The 20,625-nt window shown below is 36.5% G+C and overlaps 1 protein-coding gene across 7 annotated transcripts in view; it reads right to left on the bottom strand.

Annotated features, from left to right (window-relative positions):
• The window catches only part of LMBRD2 (LMBR1 domain containing 2), a 48,317-nt gene that overhangs the window by 25,171 nt on the left and 2,521 nt on the right, over window positions 1-20,625 (bottom strand). For 6 of the 7 annotated variants that reach the window (XR_013334978.1, XR_013334979.1, XM_077763486.1 and 3 more), the window contains exons 2-7: window positions 9,559-9,796; window positions 9,202-9,299; window positions 7,737-7,832; window positions 4,767-4,934; window positions 3,360-3,570; window positions 202-276 (exon numbers count right to left, since the gene is read on the bottom strand). Coding sequence is in view for 5 of the 7 variants with exons in the window: in XM_077763486.1 (XP_077619612.1) it covers window positions 202-276; window positions 3,360-3,570; window positions 4,767-4,934; window positions 7,737-7,832; window positions 9,202-9,299; window positions 9,559-9,732 (822 nt within the window). In the remaining 2 variants the exon portion in view is untranslated. The remainder of the gene's footprint in view (window positions 1-201; window positions 277-3,359; window positions 3,571-4,766; window positions 4,935-7,736; window positions 7,833-9,201; window positions 9,300-9,558; window positions 9,797-20,625) is intronic. The other variant, XM_077763490.1, reaches the window with a different exon arrangement.

Here is a 20,625-nt window from a genome sequence, read left to right as displayed (position 1 = left end):
TCTGCCTCTCCCCCACTCACACTCTATCTCTCTCTCACTCAAAATAAACAATAAAAATTTTTTTTTAAATCTCCACAAAAATGGAAAGGAGATGGGGAAACCACAGTCATAGGCTGTTCTCATACTTTTCTGATGCTTTTATTATAAAGTTATAGTCTACTAATTTATATTTCAAAAGAAGAAAGATGAGAATATGACTACCTTTTTAAGTATCGTGTCAACGCATTTTCTCAATGGGTGATTATACTTGATGCTTTCATTCACTTTACGAACCTCCTATAAAAACAGGAAGAAGAATAAAAATATTTCTATTTCTATACATCATACATTTCATATGAGACTGCTCTAGGTACTATATATGTTCTCATAAGTTTAATTTCAACCCAAGTTACTTAGCATATACATGAAGTTCTGTTCACCAAATAGAAGTTTTTAAGAACATAAGTAAAAATACAAAGTTACAGAATAGCAATTTCTATACCCTCATGTTTTTTAGTGTTTTTTAAAGATTTATTCTCTTATCACTTGCCTCTTGGTACACAAAGATGAATAAGCATTATAAAAAGGTCATGAAGGATCAGACAAACTTTGCAATGCTGTGTTCTTCCACCTTGTTCAGCAAGCTCAGTTACCTCATTATCTTTTAAAGGACAGTGAAGAAACCAGAGGAAGAAGCAACAGGCAAAAAGCGTCACAAAGCACCTGCTCCTTTCCAATGAGAGAGTTCTCTACAGCAGTCACAAGTACTGATTCATTCCACATTCATTTATAAAGAGCAAACTGTGCTAGGTGTAAGGTCACCACGATCCATGCCGGAGGGTGTGGTAGGAGGACATGATGTTACAGGTCTTTAAAGATGACAGGCTGGTGATAAGCTAATTTAATAACCAATTTAGTGACTATGAAAGGTATAAAAGAGTTAGGAAGGGGAATCTTTGTAACTAGTAGATCCCAAAGAAGAACAATAATCTCTATACTAATGAAATTTTTAAAAAGTTGGAGTTCAAAGGCTAGTAGGCAAGAGAACCGACCAGGACATTAAAAAGAATATTCTGATTGTAGAGAATGGCCTCAAGGGATACGAAACTAGAGGCAGGGAAACCACCTGGCATACAAAGTTATGAAAATATATTTATATCTTATATGACAAAATAAATCACTTTCCCTAATATATATGTGCTGTTACAAATCAAGAGAAAATTGGGAAGACACAGAAGCAATCCAATTGGCCAATAAATGTCTGGAAAGATAGTCAAACTCATTAAAACAATTACAAATTTTAAAAATGAGAACAGTTTTCAGAAGGTGATTTAGCAATAACCATCAAAATTCACAATATGCAGACTTTAGGAATAACCTGTAACAACAGACATTGCTCCTGTCAGGAGCTCAGCTTAATGAGGAAAACAGGGATTATTCAAGCAGGAATGGTGTGGAAACTGCTGTGTAATCTAGTGTAGGCAGCTTTCTGATAAACTGATTATTCAAACTGAGATAAAAAGCTTGAGTAGGAGTAAGGTCAGCCAACCAAAGGAAGAGGCAGGAATATTCCAAATTGTGGGACAGCCAGTACAAAGGCCTCCATGTAGAAGTGCAAAAGGAGTTTCAAGGAACTGAAAGTAGTACATGTGACCTTAGGGAAAAGGAGAGTCAGTGCCTGCCTGAGCAGCACTCGATCAGGCTAAAGAAAAGCAAAGTACTCCAAAAGGCCTTTATAACGATTTATTTGAGTTCAACGAGTAACCTAAATATGGCAGGGATAAGAAAGACTTGAGTTCTTAAAAGATGCTTGAATCATCATTACAATTTTCTATTCCCAAATTGCCTTAACGATTTGTTGACTTGTTAGCACAAGTTTGAATATGAACCATACAGTCTGATCATATATCATCCATAAAATATTCTATTTTTCCTTTAAATTCTTCAGTCATATTACATAAAAATAAGTACAGAAACAGTTAACTATTGATATTTGCTGTATCTGTTATAAATCTAAGGCTCCTTCAAAAGTTCATAACTTTTGGGGCACCTGGGTGGCTCAGTCGGTTCAGTGTCCAACTCTTGACTTCAGCTTAGGTCAAGATCTCACAGTTTTGAGGCTGAGCCCTGCATGAGATTCTTTCTCTCCCTCTCCCTCTGCCCCTGCTTGCTTGCATGTGTGCACTCTCTCTCAAAAAATAAGATAAAAATAAAATAACAAGGCACCAATGCCAGTTCTAGCTTTCCACATCCTATTTTTCAGTAGAGAGTTCCTACTTAACAAACAACAACAAAATCGATCTTTCTTCACTATTGATGATTCCTCCTAGCAAAATCCAGATCTTGCATAATTAACTAGATTTATATTTCTTTTTTTTAAATGTTTTTTTTTTTTTTTAATTTATTTCTGAGAGAGAGAGAGCACATGAGCAGGGGAGGGTCAGAGAGAGGGAGATACAGAATCCGAAGCAGGCTCCAGGCTCTGAGCTAGCTCTCAGCACAGAGTATGACGCAGGGCTCGAACCTACAAACCATGAGATTGTGACCTGAGCCGAAGTCGGATGCTTAACTGACTGAGCCACCCAGATGCCCCAGGATTTATATTTCTCGAAGGAATACGGAATAACTGGTGAAATCCATATTCCTCAAATCTGAAACAACTGAATTTAGTATGAACTTTTAAGAGGAACATTTTCAAATTTAAATTATCTTTAAAATTATTTTATTACTAAATATAAATTTTCCAATTTTCTTCAAAAAATCCAAATTTTTAAATATAAACTTCCAAATATATCAGAAATAAACAAAAATTATCAAACATACATTATTTTCTTTTGAAACATGTAATAACAGCCAGTAGCTCCCTGAGGAAATGTATTAGAATACTATCTGTAGACTTACTCCTACATTTTGAATCAATGTCTTCTGCTACAGTTCTTACATTTTGTAGGGAAGGAATGCCAAAAAGCCAGTATTAGATTTTTCAATCACAAAACACATCCTTTTGCTCATTTATTCATTCACAGGAGCAATGGCTGCTGAATGTCTAAGAGTCTAGAGTACCAAGGAGGACCTGTCAGGATAACCATATAATTACTCATCTAATCGGAGGGACTTTTAAGGGTAAAAGAAGGGCATACAAGGTTACCCCAAGATGACAAGCATAATCCTGCACTTCTGAATATATTATAGCTGAAACCATGGGTTCCAAGGTAGAGATGACAAGTCATGAAGCTGAACGGTCAAGAGGAAGCCATCCTATTGGACGGGACACCCTGAAGGACCGCATATCACCAAATTTTCAGTGTGAAGCTCATCAATGGGCTAATGACAACAGCAACAAACCAACAGTGACTGTAAGGTATACACTTGCTTATTACCTCCATGACATCTTCTAAAGTCTCTTCTGCATCTGCTTTTTCTGTCATCAGTTTGGCTGCCTTAAAATACGTTTTCATAAGTAGATAACCTCTTTTTGCTCCATTCCAGTACGACCGAGGAATTTCTACCAAACCATATCCCAACAACAACACGAGGAGAAACAGGCCCCATGTATTTGCAGCAGCTATTCCAATTGTCTGAAGCTGGTTCCTGAGACAGAGAAAACAGAAGCAGATAGCTATGAGAGATAAGTTTTCCCAACAAAAATATAAAATAAAACTAACTAGTGTTCAACAGTTTTTCAGAAAACAGCCTAAAGGATGGCTAGGATTTTACATGACAAAAAGTATACCTTCCAATCCTCAACTACTTTTTTAGCAACAGCAGATAATGTCTGCGTTTTAAGAGGAAGTTAGAGTACGACTGCAGAAATAGACTTAACTCAGGAAACACTGCTCTATTATAGTTAAAATTAGAATCTAGGATAGTTCATGGTGAAAACTACATCTTTTTTCCCAAAGAAAAGATATTTTTCATTAGGTGCTTTCTTACTCAGTATTAACCAAGAGAAGCCTGAAAAAAAATTTTAAAGCCTAAAAATTTTATGTTGAGGCATACACAAATCTCAGAAATGCAATAGTGAGAATTACCATTACTACTCTATTCCTAAATTTTTGAGATTTCTTCACATAACATTATATAGATCACACATAAAATACAGATTTCAATTTTATTATAATGTCTGAATCTAACACTGAAGAGAAAAATGCTCTCAAGCTACAGTCAGAACAAAAGAAAAAATATTCACAAGCTCTAATGAAAAAGAAACCTAGAGGATGCCTGGATGGCTCAATCAGTTAAGCATCTGACTTAGGCTCAGGTCATGATCTCACGGTGCAGGAGTCTGAGCCCCGTATCAGGTTATGATCTAACGGTTCATGAGTTGGAGCCCCACATTGTTCTGTCTGCCATCAGCACAGAGCCCACTTAGGATCCTGTCTCCTCTCTCTGCCCCTTGCCTGCATGTGCACTCTGGCTCTCTCAAAAACAGACATTAAAAAAAAAAAAGTCATTTTGTCATGTACATCGTACACCTGAAACTAATATTACACTGTATGTTAACTAACTGGAATTAAAATAAAAACATTTAAAAAATCATAAGGGTTAATACTTCTAACACATTGCTATTAGACAAAGCATTAGTCCTTCATCTAATAGCTACATTTAAACAGTCCATTTTTTCTTCTTAGAAATATGAGTTATTCGGAGTTCTTTTTGGAGATTCTATAAAACACATAACTTGATATGTTTCTCAGTGCGATGTCTCTTTAACTGCCCATGAGATAAAAATAAATTTTTAAAAATGTAAATATACATAAAAAAGTTAAGAAAACAACTTTTCTTACCATTCTAAGTGCAAATGTGGGTTTACAGCTACATATATTAAAAATGCTCCAAAAATCAGCAAATAGGTGCCATAATAGATCGCATTCTCAATCAGTGCGGTTTTGATCTTCCCGGTGATGGAAAACCCTCCGGATCTTGCATAGGACTGCATAAAAGGTAATAGAATCCTAGACGGTTGGGAAAAATATAATTACAGAAACACTTGATATGTCTGTTTCCAAAATACCAGAATTATGTGAATTTCAATTTTAATGTTGTAGTTCTTTTCATAAATATGATTTTGAGTGATTATTAACACTGAACAAACTATAACAGATGACTGAATATTTTTGTAATATTAGATTTTGGGGAGACCAAAGCACATTTCTGGGAGTCAGAGAGTACAATGGTGTCATGAGTGACTTACAATAAATCTAAAAAAGCCTTTAAAGGTTTTATGAAGACTCTGGACTGCATTCAGACAATGAGGAATCTTTTTCTTCAAAAGAATGGAGATGTGATCAAATTTAAGTTTTCTAAAGAGCAGTAAGTCTTCAGCAGGAAGAATGGACTTAAAAGGAACAAAACTGGGACTATGTGGGAGAGGGCAAGGGGTGGTGATAACGGTAAGAAGCAGGAGGGGAGAAGACTGGTTGTGAATACACTGATCTGAGGTACTTAGAACACATCCCAAAGGAGCTGCACAGGAAGTAGCTGGCTATCCAGCTGCAGCACTCAGGAGACAGGATTAGAAATACAGACAGATACAGGAGTCATGACCATATCAGTGGTTCTGAAATAACACCAGTAGATGAGATTTGGAAGGGTGAATATGTAGAATGAGAAGGAAAGAACCGAGGCTGACCCTGGAAAGATCATCTTTTAAAGGACAGGTAGAGAACTGGGAGGAGAAGCCAGTAAAGGAGATGGAGACAGAACAGTAGAGAGATATGGAAGAAAACCAAGGATCATACAGAGGAAAAATCAGAAGAAGAGAGTGTTTCAAACTGGAGAGAGAAAACAATAATCAAATGCTGCCAAGAAGTCAAGTAAATTAAGAACCTGTATGTGTGAATGGAGAAGTGGGGCTAGAAAATAGGGTTCAATGGGGTGAGGAAAGAGTAAGCAATGAGGAAATGAAGACAATAAATGTAGACATTTCATTTAAGAAATTTGGCTGGGTAGGATAAACTGCAGTATATTCATATAATGGAAGTTTTTACAGAAATGACAAAGCAGAGAAGACTGGCACACACAATAAGACACAGATGAATTTTCCAAATATGTGAGCAAAAGAAGAGATGCAAAAAATACATACCATATTAATTCCATGTTTATAAAGCTCAAAAATAGGTAAAATTAATCTATAGTGATGGAAGTTGGGATCATGGCTACCTTTGGGGAGCGTATGACTGAGAAAGGGGCATGAGGGAATCTTCTAGACTTAGCATGAACATTATTAATATTCTATAATATCATCTGAGTGCCGATTATATCGGTGTACTCACTTTGAAAAAAGTCACACTGAACACAATTTGTGCACTCTTCTGTATTAATTTATACTTCAATAAAAAAGTCTCCCCCACCCTGAGGGGCGCCTGGCTGGTTCTGTCAGTTAAGGATCTGGCTTCAGCTCAGGGCATGATGTCTCGGGTCCTGAGTTCAAGCCTCGAGTCAGGCTTTCTGCTGTCAGGGCAGGGCCTGCTTTGGATCCTCTGTCTCCCTCTCTCTCTGCCCCTCCCTCACTTGCTAAGGTCCAAGTGCTCGCTCTCTCAAAAAAAAAGCTACCCTCTCGAAACTAAGCTGTGATGAATAGATCAATGAGGTTAGAAGCTAGGAAGTTGGAAAGGGTTGCATTTTAGAGATTTGGGGTTTTTTTTCTTTTCTTTTTTAAAAGGATGAGAGAATTGTGTATGCTTTGTTGAAACTGGAACTGTGAGTAAAGGAATAAGAGCTGAAGGAGATGGGTCCATATTTCAGGAAGAGGGATTTCACTTTGAAATCACTTTGAGGCTGCCTCTCCCATTCTTTGAGAGGAAAAGGATAAGTAGGGAGGTGTGCTGGTGGGAAGCTGAAAGAGCTGTCATCTGACGACTTCTATTTTTACTGTGAAGCAGAAAGTAAAGTACTCTGCAAGGAGAAAAGGTGATTGATTCTAGGATGTAAAAGAGAGAGAAAGAGCCACAAAGGGAACATTAGAGGTTTGAGGTCTGTAGTGATTAGAAGCATTTGCAGTGGAGAACAAAGAGCGAGCAGACTAGAGACACACAGAAGAAGTCTGGCAATGCTGGAGCCTGAACAAGTTAGATGAACATGAATTTATAGGGGCACTACCCTACTGTGCCGTGTGATTTTTCTCTTGCAATATTCACTAACTTCAGTTTTATAGCTTAGTTACCTGCAGAATATCTAAAATGCTCAGTACGCAGTGAATAATGTGAGTGTGGAGCCTTGCAGAAAGACAAAGCTATTGTGGGTAGAAAGAAACACTTGGAATGCATCCAACTATGGCTACAATTAAAGCTATACCGAGAGGCTCAGGTAATAAGATGACCGAAAATGAGACCCTAGGGAATGCTAGCATTTAGGAAATGGGCCACAGAAATAGAATCCATAAAGGAAATTCAGCAGGTTGGGCTAAGCAGGAGACAATGATGACCTCAGCAAGGGCAGTTTCATGTAAAACTGAGACTGGAGGAAGGCTGAATGGAAGAAGGTCAAGAGAGAAGGCTATAGCTAGAAGGAATGGTGACAAGGAAAAATTTTGGTTTCTGTATTCTGTTTCTTGTTTGTTGGGGGTTTTTCTTTTCATTTGTTTTAAGATAGGAGAGAAGTGAATGAGCAGTAAAGGAGAATATACAGATTTAAGAAAAAAAAAAAAGCAACACTTGAATAAACCCTAAAACATGAAAGTTCACGGAGAAAGTATAATCTTTTTCTTTTTACTTTAGCCAAAATTTAAAACCTTTTTATCCTTCACTATCACTTACCATGTTAAAAATTGTGATGTCCAATATACTACCCTCCAGAAAATTGGCATGATTCCATCAGGAATGTAACTCCATGGCTTGAAACATGGATGTCGGCTGTTTAACAACAATTTATAGCCAATTAATAAATGATGACTACTTAAGTAAGTTATACAGTTAACTTGTGCATGGCAAAGTTCATTTACATTCAGATATTAAATTACCAACTGTAGCTTCCAAAATGTCATAGAAAATTTAAAATTCAAAGCGGACTGTCAAACTAAAAACAAACAAAACATATAAAGGGAACAAAACAGTTTGTTCTAGAGAGGAATGTCACTTAAATTTTCAACTTTCAGTGTATTTTTAGTCGTTGAGTAAAAGAGGGTATAATGTTCACTTAATACACTGATAATGTTGAGTCTTTAAAAGTGAATGAATATGTCATGAAACTAAATCTCTGATTTGACGGCCTTTAAAATTGATGACGGTCTTTAAAATACACACTCCATGTTGTGGGGCTGGTTATTTCCTGGGGAGAGGAAACAGGAAGGTGAAAGAAATTAGGTGATTAACTCCTGGTAACTGAAGCCCTAACTAATCAGTCACTGTGACACAGACCCCATCGACAGAGATGCCAGTATCTGTATATACAGTTCTGTTTGAATTTTCTGAACATATGTGTATTTTTCATGAATAGTCTTCCCAGACTCTAAGGATACTGTTTAGTCCAGGGGCTTCCAACGATTCACAAATGATGCTGATCCATATTCAATTTTTAATGTGTTTTAAAGGGGAGTAACATCTACATTTTAAATTTACCCTTATTCAGGTTAGATTAAAACAATAATAAAAGCTGCATAAAGAAGCATGCAAACACTACTAAGGGTATTGGTAAAACCTATAGTCAACATTTATTAAAGCTATTTACTTGGAAGTTTGATATGGATTTAACATAACCTTTCGATAACTTAAACTTTATTCATTCTCAGTCTGAAACTATAATGGTTTCAAAAGATGCACGCTATGAAAAGAACATCCTACATATAGAATGATCCCCTTGTCCTTTATACAACTTTGTAAATCAGGCTAAAGAGAAAATGAATTTTTTTTAGACCAGAGAGAGGCTGAGAAGCAAAAACCTGTTGGAAGTCACATTCTTAGTAAGAGGCAGAACCAGGACTAAAAACATCAGGTCTTCTCCAAGTTTCTGCTTAACATTTACTAAGAGGCCTTGTGTACCAATAAATATGTAAAACTTATTTAAGACAAGGCACCAATAAATATGTAAAATTTGCTAAGATTTAAATTTAAATAGAATACAAAGTAATTAAAAGTCTACTAGCAAAGGATGGGAGTGGGGCGGGGTGGGGGGGAGAGTAGAGAATGAGGGTCAACTTTTATAAATTTAAATCCCAAATGGTAAGAACTGACAATTTTAAAACAATTTTTCTTCTATACTATTAAAAAAAAAAGGAAAAAATACCTTGGAACCGGGGTAGCAGTTGCGTGGAATCCTGTAATGTTGCTGTTCTCAGGAGGGCTTGAGTTTGCAGCCGCATGCTTACACCGGTTGTATATTGTCTAAACCAATGAACACATGGTTTAAAAATGAAAATCAAAAGGTTACCAAGCAATTAAGGGATACTGGGGGATATCAACCTATCCACCAGTGACCTTCCTGGCTATGCTTTTTAATGATCAAATTCACACAGTAAGATTTAAATACGAAATGTTAAGCATGACCTTATATAATTTAGCTGTTTTAAGAACTAACATATCTCAAACATGCTGTATGATTCCAATTGCCTTTCAAATTGCCAAACTCAGTTTCACCTCTTACCGTACTAACATCCAGAGGCAGTATGAAGACGATAAGAAAGCAGAGATACCAAGCTAGCAGTGTTCCAATAATTACAAGTCTATGCTGCTTCTTAAAGTCTCCATATCGATGAAGTAGGAACAATGCCAGAAAAAAGACAAAAACAATCTCAAGTCCCAAAGCTGCACCACTCATTATTGAATGTTCACTCTGACTAACCAAAAGTCATTCATGTGCAGGTCTGGATCATATCTGTAAACTGGAAAAGAAAAAAAAAAAGTAGCATTAACATAGGAAATAACCACTTGGAAATTTCCTAAATATTTGTTTATTGACATATTAATAAATTCTTCGGAAAATTGTCAGGCTTTACACTGAACTACAAATGAAAGGAAAAGGGGTGGTGCCTGGGTGTCTCAGTCAGTTGAGTGTCCCACTTCGGCTCAGGTATGATCTCATGGTTCAGTTGGTCAGTTCAAGGCCCACATCAGGTTTGCAGCTGTCAGGGCAGAGCCTGCTTTGGAGCCTCTGTCCACCCCTCTCCTGCCTCACCCCCGCTTGTACATTCTCTCTCTCAAAAAGAAACAAAACAAAAAAAAGAAACAAATGGAAAAGGATAATTCCTACTCTCAAATGCATATCTTATTTTTAAAAACAGATCCTAAAATCTTCACATCAATTGTATCTTCAGGAAGAAGTTATCTTCATGAAAATACTCGTTCTGAAAATATTACAAAATAATACTGAATGTGAACCACTTCAATAGTATCATTTGGAGTTTCTTCCTTACAGTTGTAAGTCCCAACAGGAATTTTGTACAAGTATACTACTGACTAGATCCTAAGTAATCAGACACTTTGTAAATTAAAGTTTTCCATAGTCCATTACTTAAAATGTTCCAAAAGAGGGAGAGACAGCAAGAAAAAGACCATTTGAAAACACTTCCTTTGTCTGAAATAGTTTGTGTGTGTGATAATCTTGTCTAACAATTTTAATGACTTGAAATTCTTATTTACTGATTCACAAAACATAGTAGTTGACCCTTGAACAACACATGTTTGAACTGTGTTATACACAGATTTTTTTTAAAGATCCACTTACACATAATTTTTTTAAAATAAATACAGTACTATGAATGTATGTCCTTTATGATTTTAAGTTTTTCTGTAGCTTACTTTATTATGAGTATATAATATGCATACAACATATATTGAATCATTATGTCATACACCTGAAACTACTATAATGCTGTATGCTAATTATACTTCTATGAAAAATACTCATACTATAAAATAAATGTCAAGATCATCCAGTAAGACAGACAGACAGACACACACACACACACACACAATGTATTAATCGGCTGTTTATGTTATGGGTAAGGCTTCTCATCAACAGTAGGCCATAAATAGTTAAGTTTCCAGGAAGTCAAAAGTTATACACAGATTTTAGACCGTACAGGGTGGTTTGGTACCCCTGACGCTTGCATTGTTCAGGGGTCAAATGTATACTTATCACTTTTCCATTTACCTATATAAACATTATTTTCTTTAAAGAAAGTTACCTATTTTATACGCAGAAAAATTTATCAATGATTATTGAATAAAATATACTTGAGAATATTTTTTTAATTTTTAGAATTTATTTAAACCCAAGATAGTTAACATGTAGCATAACAATGGTTTCAGGAGTAGAATTTAGTAATTCATCACTTACATATAACACCCAGTGCTCATTCCAATAAGTGTCCTCCCTAATGCCCATCACCCATTTCGCCCATTCCCCTACCCAAAACCCCTCCAGCAACCCTCAATTTGTTCTCTGTATTTGAAAGTCTCTTGTGGTTTGCCTCCCTCTCTCTTTTTATCTTAATTTTTTCCTTCCCCTCCCCTATGTTCATCTGTTTTATTTCTTAAATTCCACATATGAAAGAAATCATATGATAATAATTTGACTTAGCATAATACACTCTAGTTCTATCCACATTGTTGGAAATGGCAAGATTTCATTCTTTTTGATTGCGGAGTAATTTTCCTGTGTGTGTGTGTGTGTGTGTGTGTGTGAGATACCTTCTTTATCCCAAAACCAGCAGAAGGGAAATTATTAATAAAGACTAGAGCAGAAATCAATATTTAAAAAACAAAACAAAACACAGAACAGATCGACAAAACCAGGTTCTTTGAAAGAATTAGCAAAACTGATAAATCCCTAGTCAGTTTGATCAAAAAGGAAAGGATCCAAATAAAATCACGAATTAAAGAGGAGAGCACAACCAATACCACAGAAATACAAATAATAACAAGGGAATATTATGAGCAATTATATGCCAACATATTGGGCAAGTTAGAAGAAGTTCCTAGAAATATATAAACTACCAAACTGAAACAGGAAGAATAGAAAAGTTGAACAGACCCATAACCTGTAAAGAAATTGAATCAGTAATCAAAAATTTCCCAAAAAGCAGAAGTCCAGGGCCTAATGGCTTTCCAAGGGAATTCTACCAAACATTTAAAGAAAAGTTAATACCTTATTCTTGAAGCAATTCCAAAAAATAGAAATTGAAAGAAAATTTCCAAACTCATTCTATGAGGACAGCATTACCTTTACTCCAAAACCAGACAAAAACCCCACTAAAAAAGGAGAACTACAAACCAAATTCCCAGATGGAACATGGATGAAAAAATTCTCAACAAAGTCTAGCAAATCGAATCCAACAAGACATTAAAAGAATTACTCACCATGATTGAGTGGGATTATTTCCTGGATGCAGGGCTAGTTCAATATCAGCAAATCAATCAACATAATATATTACATTAATAAAAGAAAGGATAAGAATCACATGATCCTCTCAGTATATGCAGAAAAAGTATTTGACAAAATACAGCATCCTCTTGATAAAAACCCTCAAGAAAGTAGGAACATACCTCAAGATCATAAAGGCCACGTACGAAAGACCCACAACTAAAAGACCTCTCACCCTGGTTGCTCAACATAGTGTTGGAAATCTTAGCTTCGGTAATCAGACAACTAAAAGAAATAAAAGGCATTCAAATAGGCAAGGAAGAAGTCAAACTTTTACTCTTCCCAGATGACATGACAGTCTAGTGGAAAACCCAAGAGTCCACCAAAAAACTGCTAGAACTGATATGTGAATTCAGCAAAGTTGCAGGATATAAAATCAATGTATAGAAATCTGTGGTATTTCTACAGACCAATAAAGCAGCAGAAGAAATAGTAATCAAGGACTCAATCCCAGTTACAACTGCACCAAAAACCATAAAAAAATCCTAGGAATAAACTTAACCAGAGGTTAAAAAATCTATACACGAAAAACTACAGAAAGCTTACTAAAGAAATTGAAGTCACAAAGAAATGGAAAAACATTCCATGCTCATGGGTTGGAAGAACAAATGTTGTTAAAATGTCAATACTACCCAAAGCAATCTACAGTCAATACAATCCCTATCAAAATAATACCAGAATTCTTCCCAGAGCTAGAGCAAACAATTCTGATATTTGTATGGAAGCAGAAATGCCCCAAATTGCCAAAGTAATGTTAAAAATGAAAACCAAAGTTGGAGGCATCACAATTCTGGACGTTAAGTTGCACTACAAAGCTGTAATCATCAACACTTGAAAATATTTTTAATTATAAAAGCTGATAATACAGACACCAGCAAATGGTTTTTTATCTCTCTATGCTTTTAAAATAATTTACCTTTACTAACTGAATGCAGTATGTTTGTTTCACCTTTGTAAAATCAATTTTAGGCATTTTTGTTGGTCCATGGACTAACTACACGGATCCAAGTAATTAATATCTTAATAGTGAATCAAGATTTTGATGCAGAGAGGTGCCTGGGTGGCTCAGTTGATTGAGTGTCTGACTTCGGCTCAGTCCATCATCTTGTGGTCCATGAGTTCAAGCCCCATGTCTGGCTCTGTGGTGACACTTCAGAGCCTGGAAGCTGCTTCAGATTCTGTGTTTCCCTCTCTCTCTGCCCCTTCCTCATTCACACTCTGTCTCTGTATCTCTCTCTCTTTCAAAAATAACAGACATTTAAAACATTAAAAAGGGGGCACCTGGGTGGTTCAGTCGGTTGAGCGTCGGTGACTTTGGCTCTGGTCATGATCTCACGGTTCATGGGTTCGAGCCCTGCGTCAGGCTCTGTGCTGACAGCTAGCTCAGAGCCTGGAGCCTGTTTCGGATTCTGTGTCTCCCTCTCTCTCTGACCCTCCCCTGCTCACGCTGTGTGTGTGTGTGTGTGTGTGTGTGTGTGTGTGTGTGTGTGTGTCTCAGAAATAAAACGTTAATAAATAAAAATAAAACATTAAAAAAAGAGTGATGCAGAATAAGGCAGAATCAATAAAATACTTCAAATCAACACCTCTAACCAAAACTAGCTATAAAAAATAATAATAAAGTAAGTTTGGGTACTAACAAGCTTAACTTAAATTTATATAATAAATAGCCTCACATAGAATATCACAAACAAAAAGCACATTTAATAAAGTATTTTCTTCACTATATCTTCATATTGTTGAAGTACTTCCTATTCTTTTGTATATTTCAACCAATATTTTCATATTTTTAAAATATCTAAATTTGACCCCCTTTCATCACTCCATCACCATATCCTGCTATATCTTTCTTCAAAGCACTTATCCACCTGATATGATGTATATTCATATTTTTTTTCTCCCTGTAACCCCTTCCTCCATTCCCACCTCCCAGACTTCATGAAAGCAGAAACTTGACTATTCAGTACTATATCCCAAGTCTCTATAATACAGTGTCCAGCATACAGGAGCTATTCAAAGAATATTTGCTGAATGAATAAATGAATAAAAACATTACACTTCAGCATATACACAATTTTTATTAATGCTGACTACAAAAGCAACATGAGACTCTTGTTATATTCTTCAAAACTGATTTTACAGGGGCGCCTGGGTGGCTCAGTCGGTTAAGCATCTGACTTCGGCTCAGGTCATGATCTCACAGTTCGTGGGTTCAAGCTCCGCATCAGGCTCTGTGCTGATGGCCAGCTCAGAGCCTGGAGACTGTTTCAGATTCTGTGTCTCCCTCTCTCTCTGACCCTCCCCTGCTCGCTCACTCTCTCTCTCTCAGAAATAAATATTAAAAAAAAAACAAACTGATTTTACAAATACTTATTACAACTAAAAAAATTACTAAAACTCTGTCACTACTACTACTCAAAATTTCAAATTTCATTTTCTATAAGAAAAACCTGTACCATCACAATAAGAGTAGGTCAAATCTTATTTGTAAGCCAAGAACAGATTAAGTGGATAAGTCCATGTAGAATGTGCTGATGAAAGCCACTACCATCTTCAAGACCCAGCTTTTTAAAAAACATAATTCCACGTGAATTTAAATGTAACACAGTTATTATCTGAAAATCCCTTTATGGTTTGACCTACATATTTATTTTCCTGTAATTAATTGTCCAGTCAGGAATACGGTTAATGACAGAAAAAGACTGAACATCAGAGATTATCAAGGAAATGCTAAAGTATGGCAGAAGCAAATGATTATTGAAGTATAAAAAAATGATGTTTGTTAAGATTATCTAGCAACATTTGAAAGTTACCATAACATTAATGGAAAAACTCAATTCACTCATTTTTAAATTTATTATAATATGCATGAAAAGCACAGACATTGGGGCGCCAGGGTGGCTCAGCTGGTTTAGGGTCTGACTTCGGCTCATGTCATGATCTCATGGTTCATGGGTTCAAGCCCTGTATTGAGCTCTGTGCTGACAGCTCAGAGTCTGGAGCCTGCTTTGGATTCTGTGTCTCCCTCTCTCTCTCAAAAATAAATAGACATTTAAAAAAATAAAAAAGAAAAAGAAAAAAAAGCTAAGACAAAAATGAAATATAAGATTATGGGCATAAGCAAACAAAAGTAGTTTATAAACTTGCCACAAGCTACTGATAGTTTTTTACAGAAGCTGTCAATTTTTCAGCCTGATTCATAGCACTTTAAAATCTTGTAGATGAATAAACAGAACTATGGATCTCTTATTCTAGTAATAAAGAAATGGTTTGGTTATGTCTCTTCCATTCTCAGTATTAGTCTCCTATTCCTGCTATAAGCAATTCCTATAAACTCAGAGGCTTAAAGCAACACTCTTATATTACAGTTTCTGTGGGTCAGATGTCCAGGCACAACTTGGCTCAACTGAATTCTCAAGATCAAAATCAAGGTGTCAGCAGGTTTGAGTTCCTCTCTGGAGATTCTGGGGAGGAAAGTACTTCTAAGTTCATCCACACTGTTGGCATAATTCAGTTTGTTATGGTTTTAGGGCTGAGACTGCCATTTCCTTGTTGGCTGTCAGCTGGCATCTACCCTTAGCTCCAGAGGCCTCTTCCATCTTTGCATGTGGCCCTGTGTATCTCAGAGTCAGCAATGGTTTGTCAAATCCTCTCAGGAATCTTGGACTTTGTCTTCCACTCTCAGGGGGAGAAAACTCTGCTTTCAAGGGCTCATCTGATCTCCCTGGGACAATCTGGATAATCTAGTCATATTTACTGGTTCCAGGGATTAAGGCATAGATATCCTTTGGGGTCTATTATTCTGTTTACCACACACACCATCTATTTCTGTTCAAGTAGAACTCCTGTTTTCTTGTTATGACACAAGGTTAGGCCTAAGGGCGCCATTAAGTTGGAGATGAAAATTGGGGTTTCCCTAAATTTAGATGAGAAAATAATAGTTTCAAAGTCTGTATCTTTGACCCTGTACCTAAATTCAAGTGAGGAGTTACTTTTTACAGTCCAGAATGACAGCACTTTTTAAGGTTCTTTACGAACTCCTATATCCCATAGCCTGTTTTGGTTATTTCAACGGAATAATTTTGTGTTCAAAGCTAGAGGCTCACTTTATTCCCCAACTGCTCTAGTTATTTGTATAGTCAATTAATAAAATAACTGTCAATTAAAATCTAACAGAAATAAAGATTAGACAATTCAGGTTTTGGCCTGAGTTTCTGGTCTAATAAAAACTCATAGCCAAGGAGTACAGCAATTTGGCAATATGTATCAGACATCTTTAGGAAGGTATATATCCTTTGTCCTAGCAACCCCTCTTCAAATAACCTAAAGAAAAACCAAAAGGTGAACAAACATTTATCTACAATGTTATCTTTCATGACAGCATTATTTAACCACGAAAACAGAACAATTTAAATGTTTGTACTAAATAGTCTAGGAAGTCTACTAAATAATCTAGGAAATCTTAAAAGTGTCCACCAGTCTCATCGGTGCCCACTGCCATTTTGAAAAAAGCAGCTAAGGGTTTCATGAATCACTAATCCTTAGTGATTATGGACAGCAAACCTGTCCATAGCTGATGGGAGCAAGGATCTGTGCATGAGTCAAGGACTACAGAACAGCAACACTCCACTGCAGACTGTGATTCAAGGAGGCCACCAGATTCCCCCGGTCCAGAAGAAAGGTGAGAGCCACGGGGACACTTTAGAGATGGCAAAAGGGACAGGGGTGGGGTCCAAGGTAGTACACATAAGAAACACATGGACAAATATACATCGAAATGCTAACAGCGGCTGTCATAAAATGATAAAGCCATGATGTCTATTTTCCTCTTTATGTTTTTGTGTATGTGTTTTTAATTTTAAATAATGAACATGCATTATTTTGTAATTTTAAAATTATTTAAAAATCAGTGGGCTAATATGAAGATAAAACAAAGCAAATGGAAAATGAAAAATTCTGCTATGGTGTTGAGCGTCTAAGGTTATAATTACTTTAAAAGACAAATGTTTTTTTATACTATGATAAACCTGGGTTCCAAATCCCAACTCTATTTAATTGCATAACTTCATACAATTTAAGCTGTTAAGTGAGGATAAATAATCACCTCATGCAGGTTGCTATGAAGATCAAATGAGATTCTAAAGTGAAACACCAAATAGGAGTTTGAGGCCCAGGGTAGATCCTCGATAAATGCTAGATGCTAATCTCCACCTCCTTTATATTGTGTGCTTCTAAAAGATAACTAGTTGCTTCAGTAGTCTCAAAGCATAGCTTTACACCAAATAGTCTCCTGCCCCATCTCCCCAAAATACGGATACCAAATGCTTTTTGCTTCTCATTCTCTGTGGTTACCACCACAGCCTGAGCCCACTCTCATTCCTATAAAACAAAAAACGATCTTCACTCCAAGAATTTGCTTTCTTGCCTATCTTGACAAACTGGGATTACCCACATAGGTCTACAAACACCCCTTCATCTATCTGTCTGTTGTGAAGAGACAGAACCACGTCAAGAAAGTGTACGAGACATACCAATGTCATGTAGAAAGACAAGCCCATTCTCCTAGGCACGTGATCAAAGTGGAGGTAGATAAAAATGGATCATTTGCTGTCCTGTAACCCTGTACAGCTGTGCAAAAATATACTCAAGGGCAAAAGAGGAAATTTGCCTCTGCCCACAAAAGTGGTCCTTCTAGTAATATTCTTCAAATATTAAAATAACATGTTTAGGCTAAATGACAAAAATGAGAGGAGAATATGCAAATATTTGGAGGCAAATCAAAATTCAGTTCCATGTGATTAGAAATTGAAAAAAGAGATTTAACGCTATCATAGGGTGGCATGAACACCACAGCAGCAAAAGTAGATTTTACTCAAAATCAAAATGCTAATTCATTCATTCAATCAAATTTTAGTACTTCGTGTCAAGACATAGTCTACCTTTCAAAATATCAGATCTAAAAGCCTTAAACATTTAAAATCCAATTCAGTCATTTACCAAGTATCAAGATATCATACAATCCCTTTCAAATGCCTTTCATAATTAGCTTGTTAATGTTACTGACTTGGAGTATTGTTTCCCAAGTACTTTACGGCTGCTAGTCGTTTTTAGGCTAAATTTAAATGGAAAATTTACAGGTTAAGAAAATTTTGGAATTTGAAGCATCCCAAATATTTCCAAAGAGAAAGAAAAAAAAAGACAGGAAGGGAGGATGGAAGGGAAGGTGTGTAGTAGCAACTGAACACAAATATTTTGTCCAAACCTAAGGTTCCAAAACTGAATGAGATTTCTAGCTAGAACCTAGTGATTCATCAGGCTCAGACTGTGTAAATTTAAACGTGTCTTTATTCAGATACGTGAAATAATAAAAACTAGGGGGCAACTCAAATCTTAATGAAAAATCGAAAGTATCAACTAGATGGAGTGATGAAAGTCAACAATAAAAAGTTAAATCTTTGAAATATAACCATTATTTCATGCTTAAAGATTTACAGGGAGAATTCAGCTTAGGATATACCACAAGAGAATGTGGCTCCTCCTCTAAAAATACAAAACAGTTGTAATATTTTTTGAAGTCATTTTCAAAAAATGAGCTGAGTTGCCAAATCAATCAAGTAAACTGAATTCCAAAGTGTGACAAGACTTTCTGAAGAAAGACAGACACATACAAAGTGCTTAGCTTTTGGTAACACATGAGAGAGAGGGAGAGAGAGAGAAAGAGAGAGAGAGATAGAGAAACCATGTAAGCAGGTAAGAAGAAAACAACTGGAATTATAATGGATTCTTAAAGATTGCAGGCAAAGAGACTGTAAGACTTATTTTGGTAATTCAAGAATAATCTTTAGAATCCTTAAAAAAAAAAATAAAGGTTTATGTACTTCTGAGACAGAAAGCATAAGCAGGGGAGGGGCAGAGAGAGAGATGGGGACAGAGAATCCCAAGCAGGCTCTGCGATGACAGCAGGGAGCCCTGTGTGGCTTGAACCCACTAACTGGGAGATCATGACCCAAGCCAAAGTCGGGAGGCTCAACCAACTGAGCCACCCAGGTGACCCCTTAGAATCCTTCTTATTAAAATAATTTTTTAAAAAAAGAATAGCTAACACTGAGTATGAGTTTACTAGATTCCAAGCATTATGCTAGCACTTAACATTAACTACATTTTCCAAACACACTTAATGCAATTTAAATTGTTTGGATATTTTCTTTTGCTTGGATTTCACAGTAAACAAATTAGAAACATTTTATTAATTATTCCTTTAGATATATCAAGGTAGAATACTAGAAAAGTCATGTTTTATATAGGATTAACTAAGAATTTTACCTTCAGGTAAGACTGCTAATACTTAAGAGTAATATTTAACTCTAAACTACATGAGGAAGGCAGAAAAAACATAGGGCAAATCAGAATAGGGAAAGAACCCTTTTGTTCTTGCCCAAATCTGTCCATCACAGAGAACATTAAACTACAGAGATCTAAAGATCTACTTTAAAATTAATGGAGGGAAAAGGATCCTTTTGAAATTGGATGGGCAGGTAGAAACTTCTTGCTATGTAATTGTTCTTAGTCTTTTATTCCTTAAGCTAAATAAGATTTCATGCCATGATGCAACTAAAAAGCACATCACTCTTCTATTTAAATACAATCTCTTTTGTAATATTTGATTTTCAAAAAGAACACTAATATATTACTGAACATATATATAGCTTATTGTCAAGTGCAGTTTCCAGTCCTTTTTGGCCTCTCCTGTGCCTTCATAATATTGGCCATCATGTCCTTTTTTTTTTTTTTAATGTTTTATTTATTTCTAGGAGAGAGAGACAGCGTGAGCAGGGGAGGGTCAGAGAGAGAGGGAGACACAGAATCTGAAGCAGGCTCCAGGCTCTGAGCTGGCAGTCAGCACAGAGCCCGACGCGGGGCTCGAACCCACGAACCGCGAGATCATGACCTAAGTGAAAGTCAGATGCTTAACCGACTAAGCCACTCAGGCGCCCCAATCATGTCCCTTTTATGATAAACACTTTCCCAATTTACAAAGTTACTTTGTATTTTCTGAGAGAGAGAAAGAGAGAGAGAGAGAGGAATGGACAGTGGGGTGACAGAGGGATGACAGAGAGAGAAGGGAAAGGAGGGAGGGAGAAAGAGAGAGAGGAAAGAGAGGAGAGAGAGGAGAGAGGAGAGAGAGGAGAGAGCAGAGAGAGAGAGGAGAGAGGAAGGGAGGGAGGGAAGGAGGGAGAGAAAGAGAGAGGAGGGAGGGAAGGAGGGGGGGAGAGAGGCGGGGAGGGG

Source organism: Crocuta crocuta, unplaced genomic scaffold (assembly GCF_008692635.1).
Source record: "Crocuta crocuta isolate KB4526 unplaced genomic scaffold, BGI_CrCroc_1.0 scaffold4, whole genome shotgun sequence".
In the NCBI taxonomy this organism is placed as follows: Eukaryota; Metazoa; Chordata; class Mammalia; order Carnivora; family Hyaenidae; genus Crocuta; species Crocuta crocuta.
Note: the sequence above shows the minus strand (reverse complement) of the source record. Positions and strands in the feature narration are given on the sequence as shown.